Source organism: Megalobrama amblycephala, linkage group LG18 (assembly GCF_018812025.1).
Source record: "Megalobrama amblycephala isolate DHTTF-2021 linkage group LG18, ASM1881202v1, whole genome shotgun sequence".
In the NCBI taxonomy this organism is placed as follows: Eukaryota; Metazoa; Chordata; class Actinopteri; order Cypriniformes; family Xenocyprididae; genus Megalobrama; species Megalobrama amblycephala.
Genome location: NC_063061.1, coordinates 32647974 through 32669553, shown reverse-complemented (window position 1 = coordinate 32669553; position 21580 = coordinate 32647974). Strand labels below are relative to the sequence as shown.

The following is a 21580-nucleotide window of genomic DNA, read 5'->3' as shown; positions in this document are numbered from 1 at the left end:
TTCGGGCCCTCATGATCCTTTGCACAGGGAAGTTCGATTTGACCTATAAATGTATGTGTAGTATTGTTCTATACTACTGTAATATTTATTGAGTTAGATTTGGTATATTATTATGGTCAAAACGACATTGTACTTCAACAAAAATATCTCACAGCTACCTTTATCAGTCCATTCAAATGTTTAAAATGCATAGACACAATATTCTTTACAATATGGAGAGATAAACCAAAAATAAATAAATAAATAAACTAATGTTAAACTCCCTGATCAGTGCCCTGACTACTGAACTAGGGAGCTGACTGAGATGCGCAACTTGGACAATCTACTCCTCCTTGATTGTCTCGTTAAGATGACGCAGAAGTGCGTTCCAAAAAAAAACCTTTTTTTTTTACCCTTACACCCTAAAAAAAGGGCATAAGGATGAGCCCTTCCAAATGGAACGCAGTGTGGGTGTCGCTGCTGATGAGCTGATTAAAACTGTTTCACAAATGCCTCATATGTACAATGAAAATAATTAAACTCCACAAAGAAACAAAACACATTCCTTCATAAATCATAGTGTTTATGGCAACACACTAGTTTTCTGAACTGAGATGGCCATGCACTGCTTTAGCGATGATAATAATAATAATAATAATAATAATATGTTTTATTTATTTAGCGCCTTTCAGGAACCCAAGGACGCTTTACAGTAAGTTGCTATATAATATGAATACATATAAGTATACAGTCAGTATACAACATGTAATCAACCAGATAGAACAGACAAAGAAGGTTAATCTACATTAAACTTACAAAAAACAAGCACAGTGCTGGAAAATTGAGACAGACAATCAATTAACAAAACATAAAGTGAATAAATGTGTTTTGAGGGCAGTTTTATAGGTCTGAAGAGAAGAGATATCACGAAGGTCTTGTGGTAGCTTGTTCCAGAGCTTAGAAGCTGATATGCTGAAAGCCCTACCACCCACACTGGATAGACGGTACTTGGGTACTGCAAGCAAGTTTTCAGTGCTCGATCTCAGAGTACGGACAGGGACATAGGGGATAATCATTTCACAAAGGTAGGAAGGTGCTAAACCATGACAAGCCTTAAAAACTAGAGTAAGAATCTTAAACTGGATGCGGTAACTAACAGGTAGCCAATGTAGTTGCTGTAAGACAGGGGTGATGTGAGCTGATTTTTTGGTAAAAGTGAGACCCGAGCAGCTGAATTCTGAATGAACTGCAAGCGATTTATGACTTTTTTGGGTAGACCATAAAGCAAGGAGTTACAATAATCAAGACGCGAAGTTATAAAAGCGTGAACAACAGTTTCTGCATCTTTGAGATTTAGTGAGGGCCTTAAACGGACAATGTTGCGAAGATGGAAGAAACAGGACTTGACAAGCTGATTGATGTGGGGTTCAAAACTTAGCCTAGAATCGAACAACACTCCAAGGTTTCGAATAGTGGAAGAGGGTTGAACCAGGACACCGTCAATGTTAACAGAAAAATCATGTTGGGTGAGATCAAGGGATTTAGGGGCTACCAGCAGAATTTCAGTTTTTTCCATATTCAACATTAAGTAGTTTTGAGCCATCCATATTTTGAGATCGTGTAAGCAAGATGTTAAGGAAAGGGGAGGAAAAATAGTTAGGTTGTACAGTGAAATAGATTTGTGTGTCGTCAGCATAACTGTGAAAATTAAAGCCATGGCGCCGGATGATCTGACCTAGGGGAAGTGTGTAGATTAAGAATTAAAGTGGACCAAGGACAGATCCTTGAGGCACTCCACGGGAGAAGGTGACAGAATGAGAATTGAATTTGTCAATGCTAATGAACTGTTGCCTGTCTGTGAGATATGAATTTAGCCATTGTAAAGCCGTTTGTGAAATGCCGATTGCAGACAATCGGAACAAAAGTACAGAGTGGCAGACGGTATCAAAAGCTGAACTCAGGTCCAAAAGGACCAGAATGCTGAGGACACCAGAATCAGAGGCGAGGAGGAGGTCATTCACCACTTTGAGAAGAGCAGTCTCTGTACTGTGGAGGGGGCGAAAACCAGACTGAAAGGGTTCCTGCAGATTATTTTTGTCCAAGTGAGTCTGCAGTTGTGTGGCAACCACTTTTTCTAGGACTTTAGACAAAAAAGGGAGATTGGAAATTGGTCTAAAGTTACTCAGTACTGTGTCATCAAGGCCAGGTTTTTTAAGTATAGGGGTGATCATGGCTATTTTCAGTCCAGGTGGTACATAACCAGTCATAAGGGAACTATTTATCATGTGGGTGATAGGTATAATGAGGGAAGGGAGAAGGTTTTTGAGTAGATGTGTTGGTAAAGGATCTAACTGGCAGGTGGAGGAGTTAGAGCTCATAATCAGTTGTTCAACCACAGATGTATTGGTGAGAGTAAAGTTAGAGATTGGGTAGGGTATCTGGAAAGTAGAAGTTTCTGAAGTTGAAGAAGAGAAAGATTGATAGATATTGTCCATTTTTTTGTGTAAAGAATGACAGAAAATTTTCACAAAGGTCAGAAGAACCATTAAGCAGTGGAGATGGTGGTTTAACAAGTTTGTTGATCTCAGAAAAAAGGGTCCTGGGTTTACACTTTGCACTGTTTATAATATTAGATAAGTAAGTAGCACGTGCAGTGTTAAGGGCTTTTTTATATTGTGATATTAATTCAGTGTAGAGGGTAGCATGGACAGGAAGACAGGTCTTCTTATAGAGACGTTCAAGACGCCTAGCCTTCGCTTTCATTAATCTGAGCTCTGGGGTGAACCAGGGGGAAGAATAAGCTGAGGGGACAGTTCTTGTCTTTAATGGGGCCAGAGCTTCCAAGACATTAGATTGATGTCTTCATTATATGATGAGAGAATCTCACCAGGACAGCAGAGATTAACAGAGAGAGGCAGGGAGGAAGCAGCAATAGCAGTAGAGAAGTTGTCAGCGTCTATATTTTTCAGGTTTCGATAAGATATTGAAGATTTGATTTTAGATTTGGCAAGGGGGAGAGAGAAACTAAAGTCAATGAGTTTATGGTCAAATATGCCAACTTCGAGACCCTGGACACAAACATTGTTAATTCCAACAGAGCAGATTAAATCAAGGGTATGAGAATGGGAGTGTGTAAGAAAATCAATGTGCTGTGTTAAATCAAAGCAGTCCAATACAGTCATAAAATCCTTAGCAGAAGTACAGTCAGAATCCACATGAATATTGAAATCACCAAGCATAATAATGTTATTATATTGAGCACATGCAATAGTAAGTATCTCAGAGATATCAGAGAGAAAGTTAGCATGATGTTTAGGCGGTCTGTAGATCAGCAAAATCAAGAGTGGTGTGGGTCCAGCAATTCTAAACGACAGATATTCAAAGCTAACAGCAGCATGGAAGTCGATATTGATAGTTTTATATTTGTTCTTAATCACAGCTGCCAGGCCACCGCCTCTGCCAGTGAGACGTGGTTTAGAAAGATGGTAGTATCCAGGAGGCGTCAGCAGGTTAAGCTCCATAAAGTCATTAGGTGATTGCCAGGTTTCAGTGAGTAGTAGTATGTCCAACTTTCTTTCGACGATAATTTCATTCAGAAGTGTAGCTTTATTGGCCAGGGAACGAGTATTGAGTAGAGCAAATTTATGTCTAAGGGGCGTATGAGTTTCACAGGAGTATGTCACATCTCTAGCCAGAGGTGTGAGAGTACGAGACATGTTATTGCAACGAAAGCGCTTGTCGTTATGGAGACGCATCATTCTATGTGAGCGTATCACGGGTATTGAAGACGGAGAAGAGGAGTGTTGAATCAGCCAGCGCTTAGGAGACCGATGAATATAACGAGGGCGACGAGAAATTCCGAGGCTTTTACACCATTCATATGTAGAAAAATCCAGCCGAGAAAAACAGTTCATTTGGTGCAGTTGTGACGATGTTGATGCTGACACAAGCATTTTCACATTGTTGCATTACTGCTCAGTTCACCTTGTATACAATCTGTAATACAAGAGAGGACCAATAAGGGGTTTTGTAAAACAAGCAACACTTGGAATGCAATACACATCAATTTTGACCTTCCCCAAAGGTTCCCCTTGTCAAACAATCAAAGTTCACTACTAATTTTAAATTACTCTTTTAAAGGTAATTCCATCTTTTGCTTAATCTGAATATCAAATTATTTATAAATCATGGATCTGAACTTTGCTCACTTAAGACACCTCCGGGCAATACTTTTTCTTATGAGCCAAAAGATTAGAAAGACTGGTGAAACTCTTCCCACATGAAGAGCACTGGTGCAGCTTCTCTCCAGTATGAATTCTCTCATGATCTTTCATGTTTCTTGACTGAGTGAAACTCTTTCCACAGTGTGAACACTTGTACGGTTTCTCTCCAGTATGAATTCTCTGGTGTGTTTTTAATTTGTGTGATAAAGTAAAGCTCTTCCCACAGTCAAAGCACTTATATGGTTTCACACCAGTATGAATACTCTCATGCACTTTTAAGTAGTTCAGCTGTGAAAAACTCTTTCCACAAAAAGAACAAACATGAGGCTTTACAGTGGCATGATTTTTAAGGTGTCTACTTAAGCCTGATGCCAAAACAAATGTTTTATCGCACTGATCACAGCTGAATGATCTCACTCCAGAATGACGGCGCAGATGAACATTGAGAGTGCTTTTGCACCTGAAACTCTTTCCACACTGAGTGCATGTGAACGGTCTTTCTCCAGTGTGAATTCTCATGTGCACATTTAATTCCTCTTTGCGACTGAAACTCTTTCCACAATGATTGCATGTGAACGGTTTTTCTCCAGTGTGATATTTCATGTGCTGATTTAGGTTTCCTTTCCGTCTGAAACTCTTTCCACACTCAGAGCAGGTGAAAGATCCTTTGACTCCAGTTTTTCCAGCTTGTTTCTGTGTGAAACTCTTTTCAGTCTGTGAAACGATAGCATTTCCATCTTCCATCTTAGTAAAATGAAGGTGTTTGTCTTCATTCACTTTGATGAGGTCTAAAATCAACATATTAAATTAAAAAGCACAAATGAGAAACAAAGAAAAAGTTCATTCTTAATTTAGCACAAATCTAGTTTACGACTATACTAGTATCTATACTAGTATCTATTTTCAGTATTGTTATACGGCAGTTTTCTTCTTAATGTTCCTCATCAGTCATTAAAGAGAAAACTAAAAAAGGAAAACTCCAACCTATTTGTTCCTCTATATCTTCATCTTTTATTCTGCAGGGTTCTTCTTTAATCTCCATCTTTACAATAGTATGTCAGTAGTTTCTCCTGGAGTAATTTCTCCTGCTTTCTTCTTCTTCTCCTGTGGGAAGATGGGAATATTCCCCAGCATTTAATCTCTTGTGAACGACTGTGGGAGTGGCTTCACTGACTGAAGGTGTGAATTGTGGTCACTGTTGATCATTTAGCAGATGATCATCACACTTACAATCACTCTCAATTATTCAGGTGCAAATGATTCACTCTAATAGTTTAGAAAAAATATACATGAATTGATTTTTTTTTTTTTTTTTTTTTGAGAGAGAGAGAGAGAGAGAGAGAGAGAGCAAAACATATGAAACAACGAACAAAATCACGACTTTTAAGTTTAAATGAAAATAGGTGATAGATGAATACTCCTTCAACAGTTGCATGTTACTGATGTAGTTGATTTGAATATAAATCTCGACTTCATTTTAACATTACGTGGTACAAGTATTAGGCCTATTGATAAAAGCAAAACTTTATGATTTTTGAAGTTTGAATCTTTATCCCAAATCAAACATATTTGGGGATATAGATAATATTTATAATCTCAACCAAGATAAGAGCTGTTATCTTGGTTGCTTGTATGTAATCTAAATTGTAAGATAGTTTAACGGAGATTGGTTTCCGCCAGTAGAGGGCGCTTGTGTAACTGAAGTAATGACACACATCCGAGTCTAGGAGAAGAAGAGAAGTGAGCGAGGGAAGTGAGCATAAACATGTCAAGTGCGTTCATTCTGCTCTAAATCTGCTATTTTACAGACTGTGAGTACATTAATTTTATTATGTATTAGAAGAAATTTCAATGCAAACCACACGAATCACTCAGTAATTAATTTAAATGAACCGACTGATGTTGTTCATTACGCTCATGAAACGTAAGCTCTTTACTCTCTATTTTTTCACATTACAATTTGCGGGTTATATGTTGTGTTTAATTAACAAATAAAACCAGCCGTTCATGAGAGTTTAAATGCTGGGGAATATTCCCATCTTCCCACAGGAGAAGAAGGAAGCAGGAGGAATTACTGCAGGAGAAACTACTGACATACTATTGTAAAGATGGAGATGGAGATTAAAGAAGAACCCTGCACAATAAAAGAAGAAGTTACAGAGGAACTAATAGGTTGGTGTTTTCCTTCATTCTCTTTAACGACTGATGAGGAACATTAAGATGAAAACTGACATATAACAATACATCTAAAACTAGATACTAGTAGACTCAGTAGTAAACTATATTTTGCTAATTTGGGGCTCCCTGATTTGTTTCTTATTTGTCCATCGTCAATTGAACCATGGGAATTTAATGTTGATTTTAGACCCGATGGAAGTGAATGAAGACAAACAGCATCAGACTCATAAACCTCATAATTTCACAAATGAAGATGGAAATGCAGTCGTTTCAAAGAAAAAGAATTTCACACAAAAACAAACTCGAAAAACTGTCAAAGGATCTTTCACCTGCTCTGAATGTGGAAAGACTTTAAAACATAAATCAAACCTTAAGAAGCATATGAGAATTCATATTGGAGAAAAAAAGTTCACATGCACTCAATGTGGAAAGAGCTACAGACATAATGGACACTTAAATGAGCACATGAAAGTTCACACTGGTGAAAAACCGTTCACATGCACTCAGTGTGGAAAGAGTTTTGTTCGCAAAAAAGTTCTCAAAGAGCATCTGCGCCGTCACTCAGGAGTGAAGTCATTCAGCTGTGATCAGTGTGATAAAACATTTGTTGTGGAATCAAACTTGAGACAACACCTTATAGTTCATGCTGCTGTGAAGCCTCACGTTTGTTCTTTTTGTGGAAAGAGTATTTCACGACTGCAACATTTAAAAGAGCATGAGAGTACTCATACTGGTGAGAGACCTTATATTTGCTCTGACTGTGGGAAGAGCTTCACTACATCTAGCAACCTAAAAAGACACCAGAGAATTCATACTGGAGAGAAACCGTATAAGTGCTCACACTGTGGACAGTGTTTCATCCAATTAAATAGTTTAAATTATCATAAGAAAAAGCTCTGCACGAAGGTGTCTAAATGAGCAAATGTTCATATTTAGATCCATTACTCACAAATAATACACATACAAGTAAATAATTTGACATTCACATTCAGCAAAAACTGGAATTTGTTTCCATAGTGATTTAAGAGTGTAATTTGCTAAAAAATTGTTAATTTGTAAAAGAACATTTTGGCAGGGTCAGTAATAGTTCATATAAAACTATTGTTGCTGTAAAATGTGATTTATGAAGAGATGTTTTGATCCTTTGAAAGAAATGCTCTGTACATTTGGACACTAAGAGAAATAAAAATGAGCAGAGCTAATGTGACTTAATGAATAAACTTGTTTACATGAAATGGAGGGAAACCACATCAACTTCACACATGCAATCATGTTAAAATCACATTTCAAATATGTGAAATGTGGTTTTGGAACATTCTCATGGTGAAACCCAAAATTCATGTGTTTTTTCTTCAAGGGTAAACATTGTACTCAATATCGAGCAAGGGTGTACTAATAAATAACACTTTACATTTGCAGTTGCAATCTTCACACTGTACAGTGTTTTACACTGATTTACTGAAAGATACTCTGCTTTCATTGGTTTACTACACTAGTCAACATTTGAAGTGGATCAAAAACTTTCATAAAAGTTGTCCTAAAACCTTCTTCTTAGGACAACTTTGAAATTTTTTGATCCAATTCAAATGTTGATTACTGTATAAGACGGTGTCATTTGTTCAGTTTGCCTGTTTTTTCTTTGCTCACAGACACTGATCTCTTATATTCACTGTATTAAAGGACTGTTCATCATTTGGACTGATGTCATATTTGTATTAATACCACTGCCCAGTTTGATGAATACATTTAAGGGGTGTAATGATATCAGTTTTCAAGTCAAGGTTAACTTTGGGATGTTTTCAGTACAATTGTGGGGGGAAAAAAATAACATAAAAAATAATAATTTTATTAAATCTTTCTAATAAGATTGTTACTGAACAAACTGTGGTTCTTACAAGAGGACTTATAAAAGGGAATATCATCTAGAGGTCAAAATGAACTGACTTTTAAGAGCACTTAAGCTTATCTTTTATCTTTTGGCTTATCTTTCATATATCTTTGAGAAACTATTTGATAAAATTCAAATTAATTAAACTATTATTTTATTGCCTTTATCATACTTTAAGCAGATTTTGTGTGGTTTTGATCCTCAGAACAACTCGCATGAGTTTCTATATGAAGTTAGGAGAATAGTTTGTCAATTTCCTCTAGATGGCGACATTTGTTTTAATTTCAACCACATGATGTTGAGTTCATCATGGTTCACAAAATGACTGTTGAAGAGACTTTATCAGACTGTTAGTGCATTAATTTTTTTACTATGAGAAATCTAAATCTGACAACTTATACATGCATTAAGCTCGAACAGTGTCCAATGCAAATGAATGACTATTAAGAGCTGGTTAATTTTACTGAATAAAAACACTTCTAAACCAGTGGGAGTGTCAAACTCGACTGACAAATTAGGATCTCTCCTGAGAGTCCAGTCACCTTCGAGTGTAAACTAAAGGAGCCAATGGACATTGGCAAGCGAGATTTGCATCGCGAACCATGCCCCTACGAAGCGGGTATAAAAGGAAGCTCTTCAGAGAGTGTTGGTGTGAAGGCACGTCAGCGGTGGTCGCGATTAAAAGCCTTTTCCTACTGCTTGCTGCAGTTTCACTGAAAGAGCATTGCACACTGCAGGCTTTAAATTGGTCTTGCAAGTTGTGCTGCAACCATCTCCCCTCACTAAAATGTAAAAATGTCACATTTACCATCACTTTTACCTTAGAAAAGCCATTCAATGTCCAAAAACTTATTAGTCAGCTACAAAAATTAACTTGGAAAGGATCATTTTGCTAAATATATGCACTATGCGATTGCATATTCATTGTATTTGTACTTAATGTGCTTCAATATTGAATGTATAAATCCGTTTTATGCGTTTTCCTTCTTTCCCTTTATTGACTGATGAGGAAAATTTAAGTTGAAAAATTTGAGGCTCCCTGAATTATTTTTCATTTCTAATTTTTCTAGACTCAATGGACGTAAATGAAGACAAATGGCAACGGTTACAAAAAAAGATGGAAAATGAAGATGGAAACACAGTTGTTTCACAGATTGAAGAGAATTTTAGACAAAATCGAGCTGGAAAATCTGGAGTCAAAGTATCTTTCACCTGCTCTGAGTGTGGAAAGAGTTTCACACAAAAATCAAATCTTAAGAGACACATGAAAATTCACACTGGAGAAAAAACATTCACCTGCTCTGAATGTGGAAAAGGTTTCATTCTGAAAGGAGACCTTAAGACACACATGAGAATTCACACTGGAGAAAAACAGTTCACTTGCTCTGAGTGTGGAAAGAGTTTCGTTCTGAAAGGAAACTTTAAGAGACACGTGAGAATTCACACAGGAGAAAAAACATTCACCTGCTCTGAATGTGGAAAGGGTTTCATTCTGAAAGGAAACCTTAAGACACACATGAGAATTCACACTGGAGAAAAACCGTTCACATGCACTCGGTGTGGAAAGAGTTTCACTCACAAAAGCACTCTCGACAATCATCTGCGCCGTCACTCTGGAGTGAGATCATTCAACTGTGATCAGTGTGATAAAACATTTGTTGTGGAATCAAGCTTAATAACACACCTTAAAATGCATGCTGGTGTGAAGCCTCACGTGTGTTCTGTTTGTGGAAAGAGTTTTTCACTACTGCAAACTTTTCTAGTTCACCAGCGTATTCATACTGGTGTGAGACCTTTTGTGTGCTCTGACTGTGGGAAGAGCTTTACGACATCAAGTGACTTAAAATCACACCAGAGAATTCATACTGGAGAGAAACCCTACAAGTGCTCACACTGTGGAAAGAGTTTCACCCAATTATCTAATCTACGGACTCATATAAAAAAGCATTGCCCGAAGGTGACTAAGTGAAAAACTGATCATCAATTTTGAACTACGTGATATCATGTCTGATTTACTTAAGAACATTGGTTATGTTAATATTAAAAAGGAATTAAGGAATTTATTAACTGGATTGTTCACAATAACCCTGATGCAATAAATTTTATTAGAGAATTTATTGTTTCAGTTAGCTCCTTTACTGAACACCATTATTACATAATTGAAACTTTACACTGTTGTTGGATTGATCAAATTAAAATATCATGCTTTTTATTGTGTCTGACGGAGTTGACACAAATTAAGTTCCAAAGTGGATAAATGTACATTTAAAAAAAAAAAAAAAAAAAAAAAAAAACATTTTCAGAAAAAACCTGTTCCCTTACATGGTTCATTAGCTGAGACCTTTGTCTACAAATATGTCAGTTTAAAAATAATTGTATTAAATAATAAAAAATTAACTTCTAAAACATATCTTGTGTCTTATCTCAAGAATCAGTGAGCACATTGTGCAATGTCTTTGTGTATTCTGTGGTGAAACACAATTATGACAGTTCAGCAGATCAGGCAGAATAAACGTATTTATATAAAAAGTGTTTTGTATATATTGTTTGATGAAAAATACAACCAAAAGTTCAAGCTTTTTTTATGGTGTCATCAATGTCTTCACAAATACAATTGCTACACTAAACTGATGGTGACAGCCAACCTCATTATTATTTTGTCACTACAGGTAAACATAATTACCTGTTTTGGTAAATGTGACCAGTTATATCTGCATTAAATGCCCAGTTTGTGTAAAATTGTAATTAAATACTTACATTTAACATTTACATTTACAAAATAAGCGTACAATACTACAAATAAGCCTTCGTAATGAAAGTTAAGGTCTATGTTTAATAAACATGTTACATGAAAATGTCTAATGAAATTACAAACCTTATCAATATTGTTTCAGCTTCTCTCTGAACTGAAGTGAAGAATTGATAGTTTAACGGTACTGGAAATATAGAGCTCATTTCTGATAATAACACCACTTTTGAGAAGATAATGACTAAAATACTATAAAGAAATAACAGTAGCTACTGTATAGTATAGGCTAACATTCAGTTCTTTCGTTGTGTTTTTAATTTGCCTTTCTTTAATTGATTATTTCACTTTACAACTTTAATTTTCACTTTAGTGCGACACATTGTCCGTTATCTAAATAAATTTTAAAAAATTCCCATCATTGGAGTTCCTCCAGTAGAGGGCGCTCATGCAACCGAAGTAATGACACTCATCCGAGTCTAGGAGAAGAGAAGTGAGCGAGGAAAATTAACATAGTCTAAACATGAGAAGTGGAACACAGCCGTTCATTCTGCTCTAAATCTGCTGTTTTAGACTGTGACTGTGAGTACGTTCATTTTATCATTTATTATGATAAATCTAAATCCAAACGACTAAACAAATCCGTTCATTTTAGTGAATCACTCAGAAATAAATAAAAATGAACTGACTGATGTTGTTCATTACGGCCGTGAAACTCGTTACTGTATTGTACATTACAATTTGTGAAGATTACGAGTTTTGTTTTCATTTTATGTAGTGAAACCTGGTAAACAGAGTTTCAAAATCAGATCCAAAGTAAGAGCAACATAAAAATCAGCTAGATGAGTAGACTTGATACTAAACAATGAGAGTTTAAATGCTGGGGAATATTCCCATCTTCCCACAGGAGAAGCAATCAGGAGGAATTACTCCAGGAGAAACTACTGACATACTATTGTAAAGATGGAGTTTAAGGAAGAAACCTGCAGAATAAAAGATGAAGATACAGAAGAACTAATAGGTTGGTGTTTTCCTTCATTCTCTTTAATGACTGATGAGGAACATTAAGATGAAAACCGATATATCCTCCTGAGACCCAGGCATATACATTTTTTTTCTATGTAGAGGACATTATATTTTATTGAATTTCTCTGAGACCATATCCCCTGGTTTCACAGACAAGTCTTAAGCTTGTGCTGGACTAAAATGCAACTTTAAGCTGTTTTAACTAAACGCAACTTGTACTGACGCATCTTAAAACATGTCAGTGCCATTGTTTTGTCTTAAGATGCACACCAGTAATGTTTTTTTTCAAGTGAACATGTATAAAAGCCACTTAAATGCCCTAATTGAACCAAGGCCTGATCCTGGTTTAGGCTAAGCCCTGTTTGTGAAACCAGGCCTATATCTCAGTTTTAAGTCTGGATGTCCTGTAAAGAGCACATTCGAGGCTTCCAGAGATATCAAATGACATTTGATATCTCATTGACTGAATGATCAAATTTCGATTTCTTATGGAAAATTATAATATTTTGGAATTATGATTTATTCTGAGTAATTTTCGAATTTGTCATAAATAAGCATCTCAAGAAAACATTACGGGGTTTCAAAGCAAAATATGACACATTGTTACTAAACAGGGCATTGATTTTATATATGTCCTCTGTAGAAGACACAAGGACTTACAACATTTTATCAGGCATTTCGGGGAAACACAAGTCAGTAGGGAAAGAAGTTATATAATAAATATTCTTATGAAATATGAGATATTCTTATGAAAATGTTGCCAAGTTTTTACTCCCATTATTAATTTTTTCATTACTTGTTGCCACAAGAACACATTGATATGCAAATTAAAAAAATTGACTACCCATTTATATTTTACACAAACATAAAGTAAAACAGTACATCAAATCTTTCATAACATATTTTAGAATCATCTTTATTCAAAGTTTGGTTGGAAATGGCCTGAAACCTAAATATTGATTGGTAAATGAAAAAATAAACATTGTTTTTGCCTGTACATGTCTTATCATGCCATTTTATTACTGGTATCCTCTACAGAGGACATAGCATGAAATATTAATAAAATATCTTTTTTTCCCCCCTCAATTTTTATGCTCCCAACAATATAATGACATAAAAAAAAAAATTCACACACAATACATATAACATCTAAAACTAGATACTTGTAGACTATCTAGTAAGCTATATTTGTGCTAAATTAAGAATCAACTTTATTTCTTTGTTTCTCATTTTTCCTTCATTAATTTTGGGAATTTAATGTTGATTTTAGACCCAGTAGAAGTAAATGATGTCAAACACCATCATTTCACTAATGAAGATGGAAAACTGACATATAAAAATGAAGACAAACATCTGTTTCAAAAACCTCTTCATTTCAAAAGTGAAGATGGAAATGCAGACCGTTCAAAGACTGAAGAGAATTTCACACAAAAACAAGCTGGAAAATCTGGAGTCGAAGGATCTTTCACCTGCTCTGAGTGTGGAAAGAGTTTCACACAGAAATCAAACCTGAAGATACACATGAGAGTTCACACTGGAGAAAGACCGTTCACATGCACTCAGTGTGGAAAGAGTTTCCTACGTAAAAGACACCTAAATGACCACATGAAAATTCACACTGGAGAAAAAACATTCACATGCTTTGACTGTGGAAAGAGTTTCTTACATAAAAGACACCTAAATGATCACATGAGAATTCACACTGAAGAAAAACCGTTCACCTGCTCTGAGTGTGGAAAGAGTTTCAGGTACAAAAGCGTTCTCAAAAATCATCTGAGCTCTCACTCTGGAGTGAGATCATTTAGCTGTGATCAGTGTGATAAAACATTTGTTTTGGCATCAAAATTAAGAACACACCTTAAAATTCATACTGGTTTGAAGCTTCACTTTTGTTCTTTATGTGGGAAGGGTTTTACAGAACTGCACAATTTAAAAAAGCATGAGAATATTCATACTGGTGTGAGACCTCATGTGTGCTCTGACTGTGGGAAGAGCTACCATACATCCAGTGCATTAAAATCGCACCAGAGAATTCATACTGGAGAGAAACCATACAAGTGCTCACACTGTGAAAAGAGTTTCTCTCTCTCAAAATGTTTGAAAGATCATGAGAGAATTCATACTGGAGAGAGACCGTACAAGTGCTCGCACTGTGAAAAGAGTTTCTCTCTCTCAAAATGCTTGAAAGTTCACGAGAGAATTCATACTGGAGAGAGACCGTACAAGTGCTCACACTGTGGAATGAGCTTTGCTTGGACAGGAAACCTGAGAGATCATGAGAGAGTTCATACTGGAGAGAAGCCGCACCAGTGCTCTTCATGTGGGAAGAGTTTCAGCCAATTATCTAATCTTCAGACTCATAAGAAAAAACATTGCATAAAGGTGTCTATTGAGCAAAGTTAATGTTCAGAGCCATCAGTCGTAAATAATTATCTTACAAGTAAAACATTTGACATTCATATTAAGCAAAAGCTTGGATAATTGGCTAAAACATTATTAGTAAAGTTTGATTACGGTAAATGTTTGAAACGTACATGACTAAAACCACTTATGGATGTAATAAAATGATGCATGGAAAAGAAACTGTAAGCAGTCTTAGTAGTGAGTTTGATTCAGACATTGATAGTTTGTGTTGTTAATTACATGATGGAGTGAACAGTTTAGCACTGCTGCAGTTCATTTTACAGTTTCCTGCATTATTTTGATTATTAGAGATGAAAATTGATTATTTGTCAACTTCAAATGAGGTTTTAGTAATTTTGAACAGTATGAGTGAGTTTAATTCGTTGATTGATTGATCGTTAATCTGGTTAATGATTTAATGCATTGAGCACTGCTGTCATTTATCACAACACTCTCCAACAGCACTACTTTTAATTCTTTTAAGTCTAATTCTTGTGATTGCATTTCCTAAAGATATGGCCTGACTCTGTCCCACGTGCATCTTTGTGGCTCTTTGATCGCTGTCTTCATCTTACAACAGGCAGAAATATGGGCTGCAAAAAGATGACCTAATGAAGCAGAGCGGGATTTACAAGCCTGCTTTGACTGCACTGACTGGAGTGTTTTTGAAGCTGCTGCCAATGATCTGGTTGAGCTTACAGAGACTGTAACATCATACATCAGTTTCTGTGAGGATATATGCATTCCTACCAGACATCCTTTTCATTCACTAATGATAACCATGGTTTACTGGGAAACTCAAGCAGCGTCGTCACACAAAGAGGATGCTTGCAGAAGTGGGGATAAAATCTTGTATAACCAGAAACAGACTAACAAAGGAGATCAGAGTGTATAAAGAACAAAAACAATGTTTTTTAGCCATCTATCCAGCGAATCCAAGAACATTGATGTGAATTTTGTTAGTTAAAATGAGAATTTATTTAGATAGGATTTAACACTACTTGCTTACATTTGTTTTGTATATATTGTTTGATGAAAAATAAAACCAAAAGCTGAAGCTTTTTTATGGTGTCATCAGTGTCTTCACAAATACAATCACTGCACTAAACTGACGGTGACAGCCAACCTCATTATTATTTTGTCACTACAGGTAAACATAATTACCTGTTTTGGTAAATGTGACCAGTTATATCTGCATTAAGTGCCCAGATTGTGTAAAATTGTAATGAAATACTTACATTTACCATTTACAACTCATTATTATTTTGTCACTATACATTTGCATAAATGGGCAAACATAATCACCTGATTTGGTAAATGTGACCAGTTTAACTGCATGAAGTGCCCAGTTTGTGCTTGGCTAAAATTTTATTTAAATACTTACATTTACAAAATAAGCGTATAGTAGAAATAAGCCTTTAAGGTCCATGCTTAATAAAAATGTTAATTAAATGAAAATGTCTAATGAAATTACAACCTCATCAATATTCTTTCAGCTTCTCTCTGAACTGAATTGAAGAATTGATAGTTCAACAGTACTGTAAATATTTCTGATAATAACATCACTTGAGAACATAATGGCTAAAATACTATAAAGAAATAATAGTAGCATACTGTATAGTATAGGTTAACATTTAGTTCTTTCGTTTTGTTTTTAATTTGCCCCTCTATAATTGATTATTTCACTTTACAACTTTCATTTTCACTTTACCGTGACATCGTTATCTAAATTAAAAAATAAATCCCATCACTGGAGTTCTGCCAGTAGAGGGCGCTCGTGCAACCGAAGCAATGACACTCATCCGAGTCTAGGAGAAGAAGAGAAGTGAGCGAGGGAAGGGAACATAAACATGTCAAGTGGAACACAGCCGTTCATTCTGCGCTAAATCTGCTGTTTTAGACTGTGAGTAACGTTACATTTATTTTAATGTTTATTTGGAGAAATCTAAATCCAAACGACTAAACGAGTCAGTTCGTTTAGTGAGTCACTCAGAAATCAATCAAAATGAGCTGACTGATGTACATTTCGGCCGTGAAACGTAAACTCGTTACTGTTTTTTTTTTTTTTTTACAATTTGTGAAGATTACGAGTTGTGTTTTCATTTTATGTAGTGAAACCTGGTAAACACAGTTTTATCAGATCCAAAGCAAGAGCAACATAAACATCAGCTAGATGAGTAGACTTGTTACTAAACAGTGAGAGTTTAAATGCTGGGGAATATTCCCATCTTCCCACAGGAGAAGAAGCAATCAGGAGGAATTACTCCAGGAGAAACTACTGACATACTATTGTAAAGATGGAGTTTAAGGAAGAACCCTGCAGAATAAAAGATGAAGATACAGAGGAACTAATAGGTTGGTGTTTTCCTTCATTCTCTTTAATGACTGATGAGGAACATTAAGATGAAGACTGACATATCCTCCTGAGACCAAGGCATAGACTTTTTTCCTCTGTAGAGGACATTATATTTTATTGAATTCCTCTGAGAACATACATCTCACAGTTTTAAGTCTGGATGTCCTGTAAAGAGCACATTCGGGGCTTTTCAGAGATATCTCATTGACTGAATGATCAAATTTAGATTTCTTATGGAAATATGATAATATTTTATAATTATCATTTAAATCTGATTAATTTTCAAATTTGTCATAAATAAGCATCTCAAGAAAACATTATGGGGATCAAAATATGACTTTCTGTTACTAAACAGGGCATTGATTTCATATATGTCCTCTGTAGAAGACACTAGGACTTACAACATTTTATCAGGCATTTTGGGGAGACACAAGTTAATAGGGAAAGAAATTATATATCAATATATGAAATATGAGATATTCTTATGAAAGTGTTGCCAAGTTTTTACTCCCATTATTATTTTTTTTCATTACACGTTGCCACAAGAACACATTAATATGCAAATTAAATAAATTCACTACCCATTTATGGCAATTTTACACAAACATAAAGTAAAACAGTACATCAAATCTTTCATAACATATTTTAGAATCATCTTTATTCAAAGTTTGTTTGGAAATGGCCTGAAACCTAAAAATTGATTGGTAAATGAAAAAAGAAACATTGTTTTTGCCTGTACATGTCTTATCATGCCATTTTATTTTCTTAATTGATTCCTGGTGTCCTCTACAGAGGACATAGCATGAAATATGAATAAAATATATTTTTTTCTCATTTTTTATGCTCCCAACAATGTAATGACATAAAAAAAACTAAATTCACAAACACAAAAATGCTCTGGTTCTCAGGAGGATATAACAATGCATCTAAAACTAGATACTAGTAGACTCAGTAGTAAGCTAGATTAAGTATGAACTTTATTTCTCATTTTTCCTTCTTTCATTTTGGGAATTTAATGTTGATTTTAGACCCGATTGAAGTGAATGAAGACAAACACCATTTTACAAATGAAGATGGAAAACTGACTTATAAAAATGAAGACAAACAACATCTGTTTCAAAAACCTCATCATTTCAAAACTGAAGATGGAAATGCAGTCTGTTCAAAGATTGAAGAGAATTTCACACAAAAACAAGCTGGAAAATCTGGAGTCGAAGGATCTTTCACCTGCTCTGAGTGTGGAAAGAGTTTCACACAGAAATCAAACCTTAATAGACACATGAGAGTTCACACTGGAGAAAGACTTTTCACATGCACTCAGTGTGGAAAGAGTTTCCTACATCAAAGACACCTAAATGATCACATGAAAATTCACACTGGAGAAAAACCGTTCATATGCTCTCAGTGTGGAAAGAGTTTCCTACATCAAAGACACCTAAATGATCACATGAGAATTCACACCGGAGAAAAACCGTTCACCTGCTCTCAGTGTGGAAAGAGTTTCAGGTACAAAAGCGTTCTCAAAAATCATTTGCGCTCTCACTCGGGAGTGAGATCATTCAGCTGTGATCAGTGTGATAAAACATTTGTTTTGGCATCAAACTTAAGAGCACACCTTAAAATTCATACTGGTTTGAAGCCTCACTTTTGTTCTTTATGTGGAAAGAGTTTTTTAGAACTGCACAATTTAAAGCAGCATGAGAATATTCATACTGGTGTGAGACTTCATGTGTGCTCTGACTGTGGAAAGAGCTACCATACATCCAGTGCCTTAAAATCGCACCAGAGAATTCATACTGGAGAGAAACCATACAAGTGCTCACACTGTGAAAAGAGTTTCTCTTACTCAAAATGTTTGAAAGATCATGAGAGAATTCACACTGGAGAGAGACCGTACAAGTGCTCACACTGTGGAATGAGTTTTGCTCGGACAGGAAACCTGAGAGATCATGAGAGAGTTCATACTGGAGAGAAGCCGCACCAGTGCTCTTCATGTGGGAAGAGTTTCACCCAGTTATCTAATCTATATACTCATAAGAAAAAACATTGCATAAAGGTGTCTATTGAGCAAAGTTAATGTTCAGATCCATCAGTTGCAAATAATTCACTTACAAGTAAAACATTTGACCTTCATATTAGCAAAAGCTGGATAATTTGCTAAAAATTAGTAGTAAAGTTTGATTGTTTGAAAATGGTAAACGTTTGAAATGTAAATGACTAAAACCACTTATGGATGTAATAAAAGTCTTTAAGCAGTCTTAGTAAGTTTGATTCAGACATTGATAGTTTGTGTTGTTAATTACATGATGGAGTGAACAGTTTAGCACTGTTCATTTTACAGTTTCCCCTGCATTATTTTGATTATTAGAGATGAAAATTGATTATTTGTCAACTTCAAATGAGGTTTTAGTAATTTTGAACAGGATGAGTGAGTTTAATTCGTTGATTGATCAATCGTTATTCTGGTTCATGATTTAATGCAGCGAGCACTGCTGTAGTTTATCACAACACTCTCCAACAACACTACTTTTAATTCTTTTAAGTCTAATTTCTGGTCAAATTAGAATGATATCTTAGTTTTATAGATCACTTGTGATTGCATTTCCTAAAGATATGGCCAGATGTGCAGTCTACCAATAACATTAGAGTGACAGCACTAGGAACGCCCACAAGCGTCTTTACAGTACAGTACAGAGACAGGCGACATACAGAATTCACACTGGAGAAAAACCGTTCACATGCACTCAGTGTGGAAAGAGTTTCAGGTACAAAAGTGTTCTCAGAAATCATCTGCGCTCTCACTCTGGAGTGAGATTTAAAAAAAAAAAAAATGACTTAAAGACTTAAGATTCCAGCATCTATATTTAACCAATGTTTTACAATAAAAAATGTTACACAAAACAAGTCCATTAAGACTTTTAAGTCCAAAGGCTTACACATTTAGAAAAATATTGATAAAAAATATATGTTAATGTCACATTTCTGAGCATTTCTATTATTTTTTCTTTAAATAATGCAGTGATTGTGATCTGAGAAAAAAGTACAGTTTAAAAATGTCTAAATATACATATCCAAATGCAAGAACCTAGACTAATTGTGTCTGAATCCAAGCAACTAGGGAATACACAGGTATGTTTATATTGCAGCAAGTCTGATTTGTTTCATGTTCTGTTCAGGTGTGATCTAAGTGCATGTATGTTCTGTTCCTGTGTTATGGGTTTTGTTTCTCTGTTTGCTCTATATTTATATATAGGGCTAAACAGTCATCGAGTGGTTACACCATGGTATTACAGATAAGAAATGGGTGCATAATTTATAGGTAAATATTTAGTACCATAAAATACTTTTATAGAGCCAGTATTTATTTCTGTTTTCCTGGTCTCTTCCTGGTTCTTGCCCCCCCATTTAAAAAAATCCAGCAGAGATTGAATCACCTCACTCGAATAGCCATTATTGGTGATAATTATTTCATATTATTTATGATAATTAGTGATACAACATTTGAGTCATTCTTAAGTGTTTGTATTGGGTGTGCGTGTAGACCTTAATCCACCCCTGAGCATGAAAGTCTATGATGCCTGAATAGCTGTGAAGTCTCTTTCCTGTAGAGTCCATTTCCCATATAGAGTCACTCAAATTTCTCTTTGTCCTCATTTGTGGATGTCTGAGGTGATGCTCTAGGGCAGGGGTGGGGATCGTTGATCCTGGAGGGCAATTGTCCTGCAGAGTTTAGCTCCAACCCTAATTAAACACACCTGAAGCTAATCAAGGTGTTCACGATTACTAAAGTTACAGGCCGATGAGTGTTTTTTTCAGGGTTGGAGCTAAACTCTGCAGGACAATGGCCCTCCAGGATCAATGTTCCTCACCCCTGCTCTTGGGGTACCGGTTATGAAGACATCATGGCATATACACATACATGTAACACAAGAAAACAAAGAAACAGCAGACCAGCAATATTAATGCATAGACTTCAGTATGTTAGTCCCCTGAAAAGTCAAAGGTTTTTTAAAGTTTGTTCTATTTACAGAGAGTTTTTCCATCTTTGTTTGACATTAATGGGGAAATTAAACACTCATAACCATAGTTTGTTCAAAACTGGAGATTGTGGGAAGGTCAAAATGCCATCAAATTTAAGAATGAGGTTGTTTATGTTGGGAGTAAATATAGTAAATCTAATTGAATTACATCAATCAGTCTATTACTTCTCCATCTGTGTGCTGACAAATTCAGTTTGCTAGTCTGGATGTTAAGAGGTGATGCATTATTATTACTGATATATATTATTGTATTTATATCTTGTATATAATTTTCAATACAAAAAGAAAAAATAAAATCTTATAGGCTACTTATTGACTTTATTTATGAACCAATTTTCTTAAGTCAAATAATCAAAGGGTTTGTATATATTGAGAAAACCTAAAAGTAACAATTTCCATAACATTGTTCTTGTGAACATGCCTTTTTTTGTGTGTGTGTGCAAATTAAGGTTACATATTAACAGTGTGAAGAAGACAAAAAATACAATAAAATAAAATAGGGGCATACAGACATCACAAGAGGTTAAAATAATTGAATCAATACAGTATTACATTTTGTCAGTGTAAATAATAATAATGCATTTAAAGGTTCTTTACAGATTCAAGGATGTTAAATGTTTTCGACGAACATGCCATTGTAATGGAGCGCAAAAAAAAAAAAAAAAAAAAGTTAAATTAATGCAGAAATGGGGACAGCGCCATCTGTCTGGTGCGTGATGTTATTTAGCGTGTGAAATAGGG

The 21580-nt window shown here is 35.3% G+C and overlaps 4 protein-coding genes across 9 annotated transcripts in view; 3 read left to right on the top strand and 1 right to left on the bottom strand.

Moving 5' to 3' along the window:
* Positions 1 to 3755: 3755 nt before the first annotated feature.
* On the bottom strand, positions 3756 to 5576 carry LOC125253175 (gastrula zinc finger protein XlCGF7.1-like). Its single transcript, XM_048167001.1, has 2 exons — positions 5187 to 5576; positions 3756 to 4939 (listed from the first exon to the last, which is right to left on the bottom strand). Exons 1-2 carry the CDS (start codon positions 5242 to 5244, stop codon positions 4188 to 4190), a joined length of 810 nt encoding a protein of 269 aa, XP_048022958.1. The 5' UTR covers positions 5245 to 5576; the 3' UTR covers positions 3756 to 4187.
* A 675-nt stretch (positions 5577 to 6251) lies between these two features.
* Positions 6252 to 10848, top strand: LOC125253165 (gastrula zinc finger protein XlCGF8.2DB-like). Of its 2 annotated transcripts, none has more exons than XM_048166985.1 (2): positions 6252 to 6374; positions 9339 to 10848. In XM_048166985.1, the coding sequence occupies exons 1-2, from the start codon at positions 6311 to 6313 to the stop codon at positions 10235 to 10237; spliced, it is 963 nt and encodes a 320-aa protein (XP_048022942.1). In that variant the 5' UTR covers positions 6252 to 6310; the 3' UTR covers positions 10238 to 10848. The 2 variants fall into 2 exon arrangements, with proteins under 2 accessions (XP_048022942.1, XP_048022943.1); XM_048166986.1 differs by lacking the exon at positions 9339 to 10848 and adding an exon at positions 6568 to 9327.
* On the top strand, positions 6252 to 15499 carry LOC125253150 (gastrula zinc finger protein XlCGF52.1-like). Of its 3 annotated transcripts, none has more exons than XM_048166958.1 (3): positions 6252 to 6374; positions 11922 to 12035; positions 13311 to 15499. In XM_048166958.1, exons 2-3 carry the CDS (start codon positions 11978 to 11980, stop codon positions 14441 to 14443), a joined length of 1191 nt encoding a protein of 396 aa, XP_048022915.1. In that variant the 5' UTR covers positions 6252 to 6374; positions 11922 to 11977; the 3' UTR covers positions 14444 to 15499. The 3 variants fall into 3 exon arrangements, with proteins under 3 accessions (XP_048022915.1, XP_048022916.1, XP_048022914.1); XM_048166959.1 differs by lacking the exon at positions 6252 to 6374 and adding an exon at positions 11370 to 11600; XM_048166957.1 differs by lacking the exon at positions 6252 to 6374 and adding an exon at positions 11419 to 11596.
* A 711-nt stretch (positions 15500 to 16210) lies between these two features.
* LOC125253154 (oocyte zinc finger protein XlCOF26-like) overlaps positions 16211 to 21580 on the top strand; it is a 44939-nt gene continuing 39569 nt past the window's right edge. The window contains exons 1-3 of one of the 3 annotated variants that reach the window (XM_048166963.1): positions 16211 to 16346; positions 16682 to 16798; positions 17828 to 19064. In XM_048166963.1, the coding sequence (XP_048022920.1) occupies positions 16741 to 16798; positions 17828 to 18876 (1107 nt within the window). In that variant the 5' untranslated portion in view covers positions 16211 to 16346; positions 16682 to 16740 and the 3' untranslated portion in view covers positions 18877 to 19064. Of the gene's footprint in view, positions 16347 to 16681; positions 16799 to 17827; positions 19065 to 21580 lie in introns of those variants that run through there. The other 2 variants (XM_048166965.1, XM_048166969.1) reach the window with 2 other exon arrangements.

Bases quoted from the DNA above. Each gene is read 5' to 3' on its own strand.
- LOC125253175 (XM_048167001.1), bottom strand. From the start codon at position 5,244: ATGGAGATTAAAGAAGAACCCTGCAGAATAAAAGATGAAGATATAGAG. The intron at 4,940-5,186 runs GTTGGAGTTTTC...CTAAGATGGAAG, and splicing joins AGATATAGAGGAACAAATAG to ATGGAAATGCTATCGTTTCA.
- LOC125253165 (XM_048166985.1), top strand. From the start codon at position 6,311: ATGGAGATGGAGATTAAAGAAGAACCCTGCACAATAAAAGAAGAAGTT. The intron at 6,375-9,338 runs GTTGGTGTTTTC...TAATTTTTCTAG, and splicing joins AGTTACAGAGGAACTAATAG to ACTCAATGGACGTAAATGAA.
- LOC125253150 (XM_048166958.1), top strand. From the start codon at position 11,978: ATGGAGTTTAAGGAAGAAACCTGCAGAATAAAAGATGAAGATACAGAA. The intron at 12,036-13,310 runs GTTGGTGTTTTC...TGTTGATTTTAG, and splicing joins AGATACAGAAGAACTAATAG to ACCCAGTAGAAGTAAATGAT.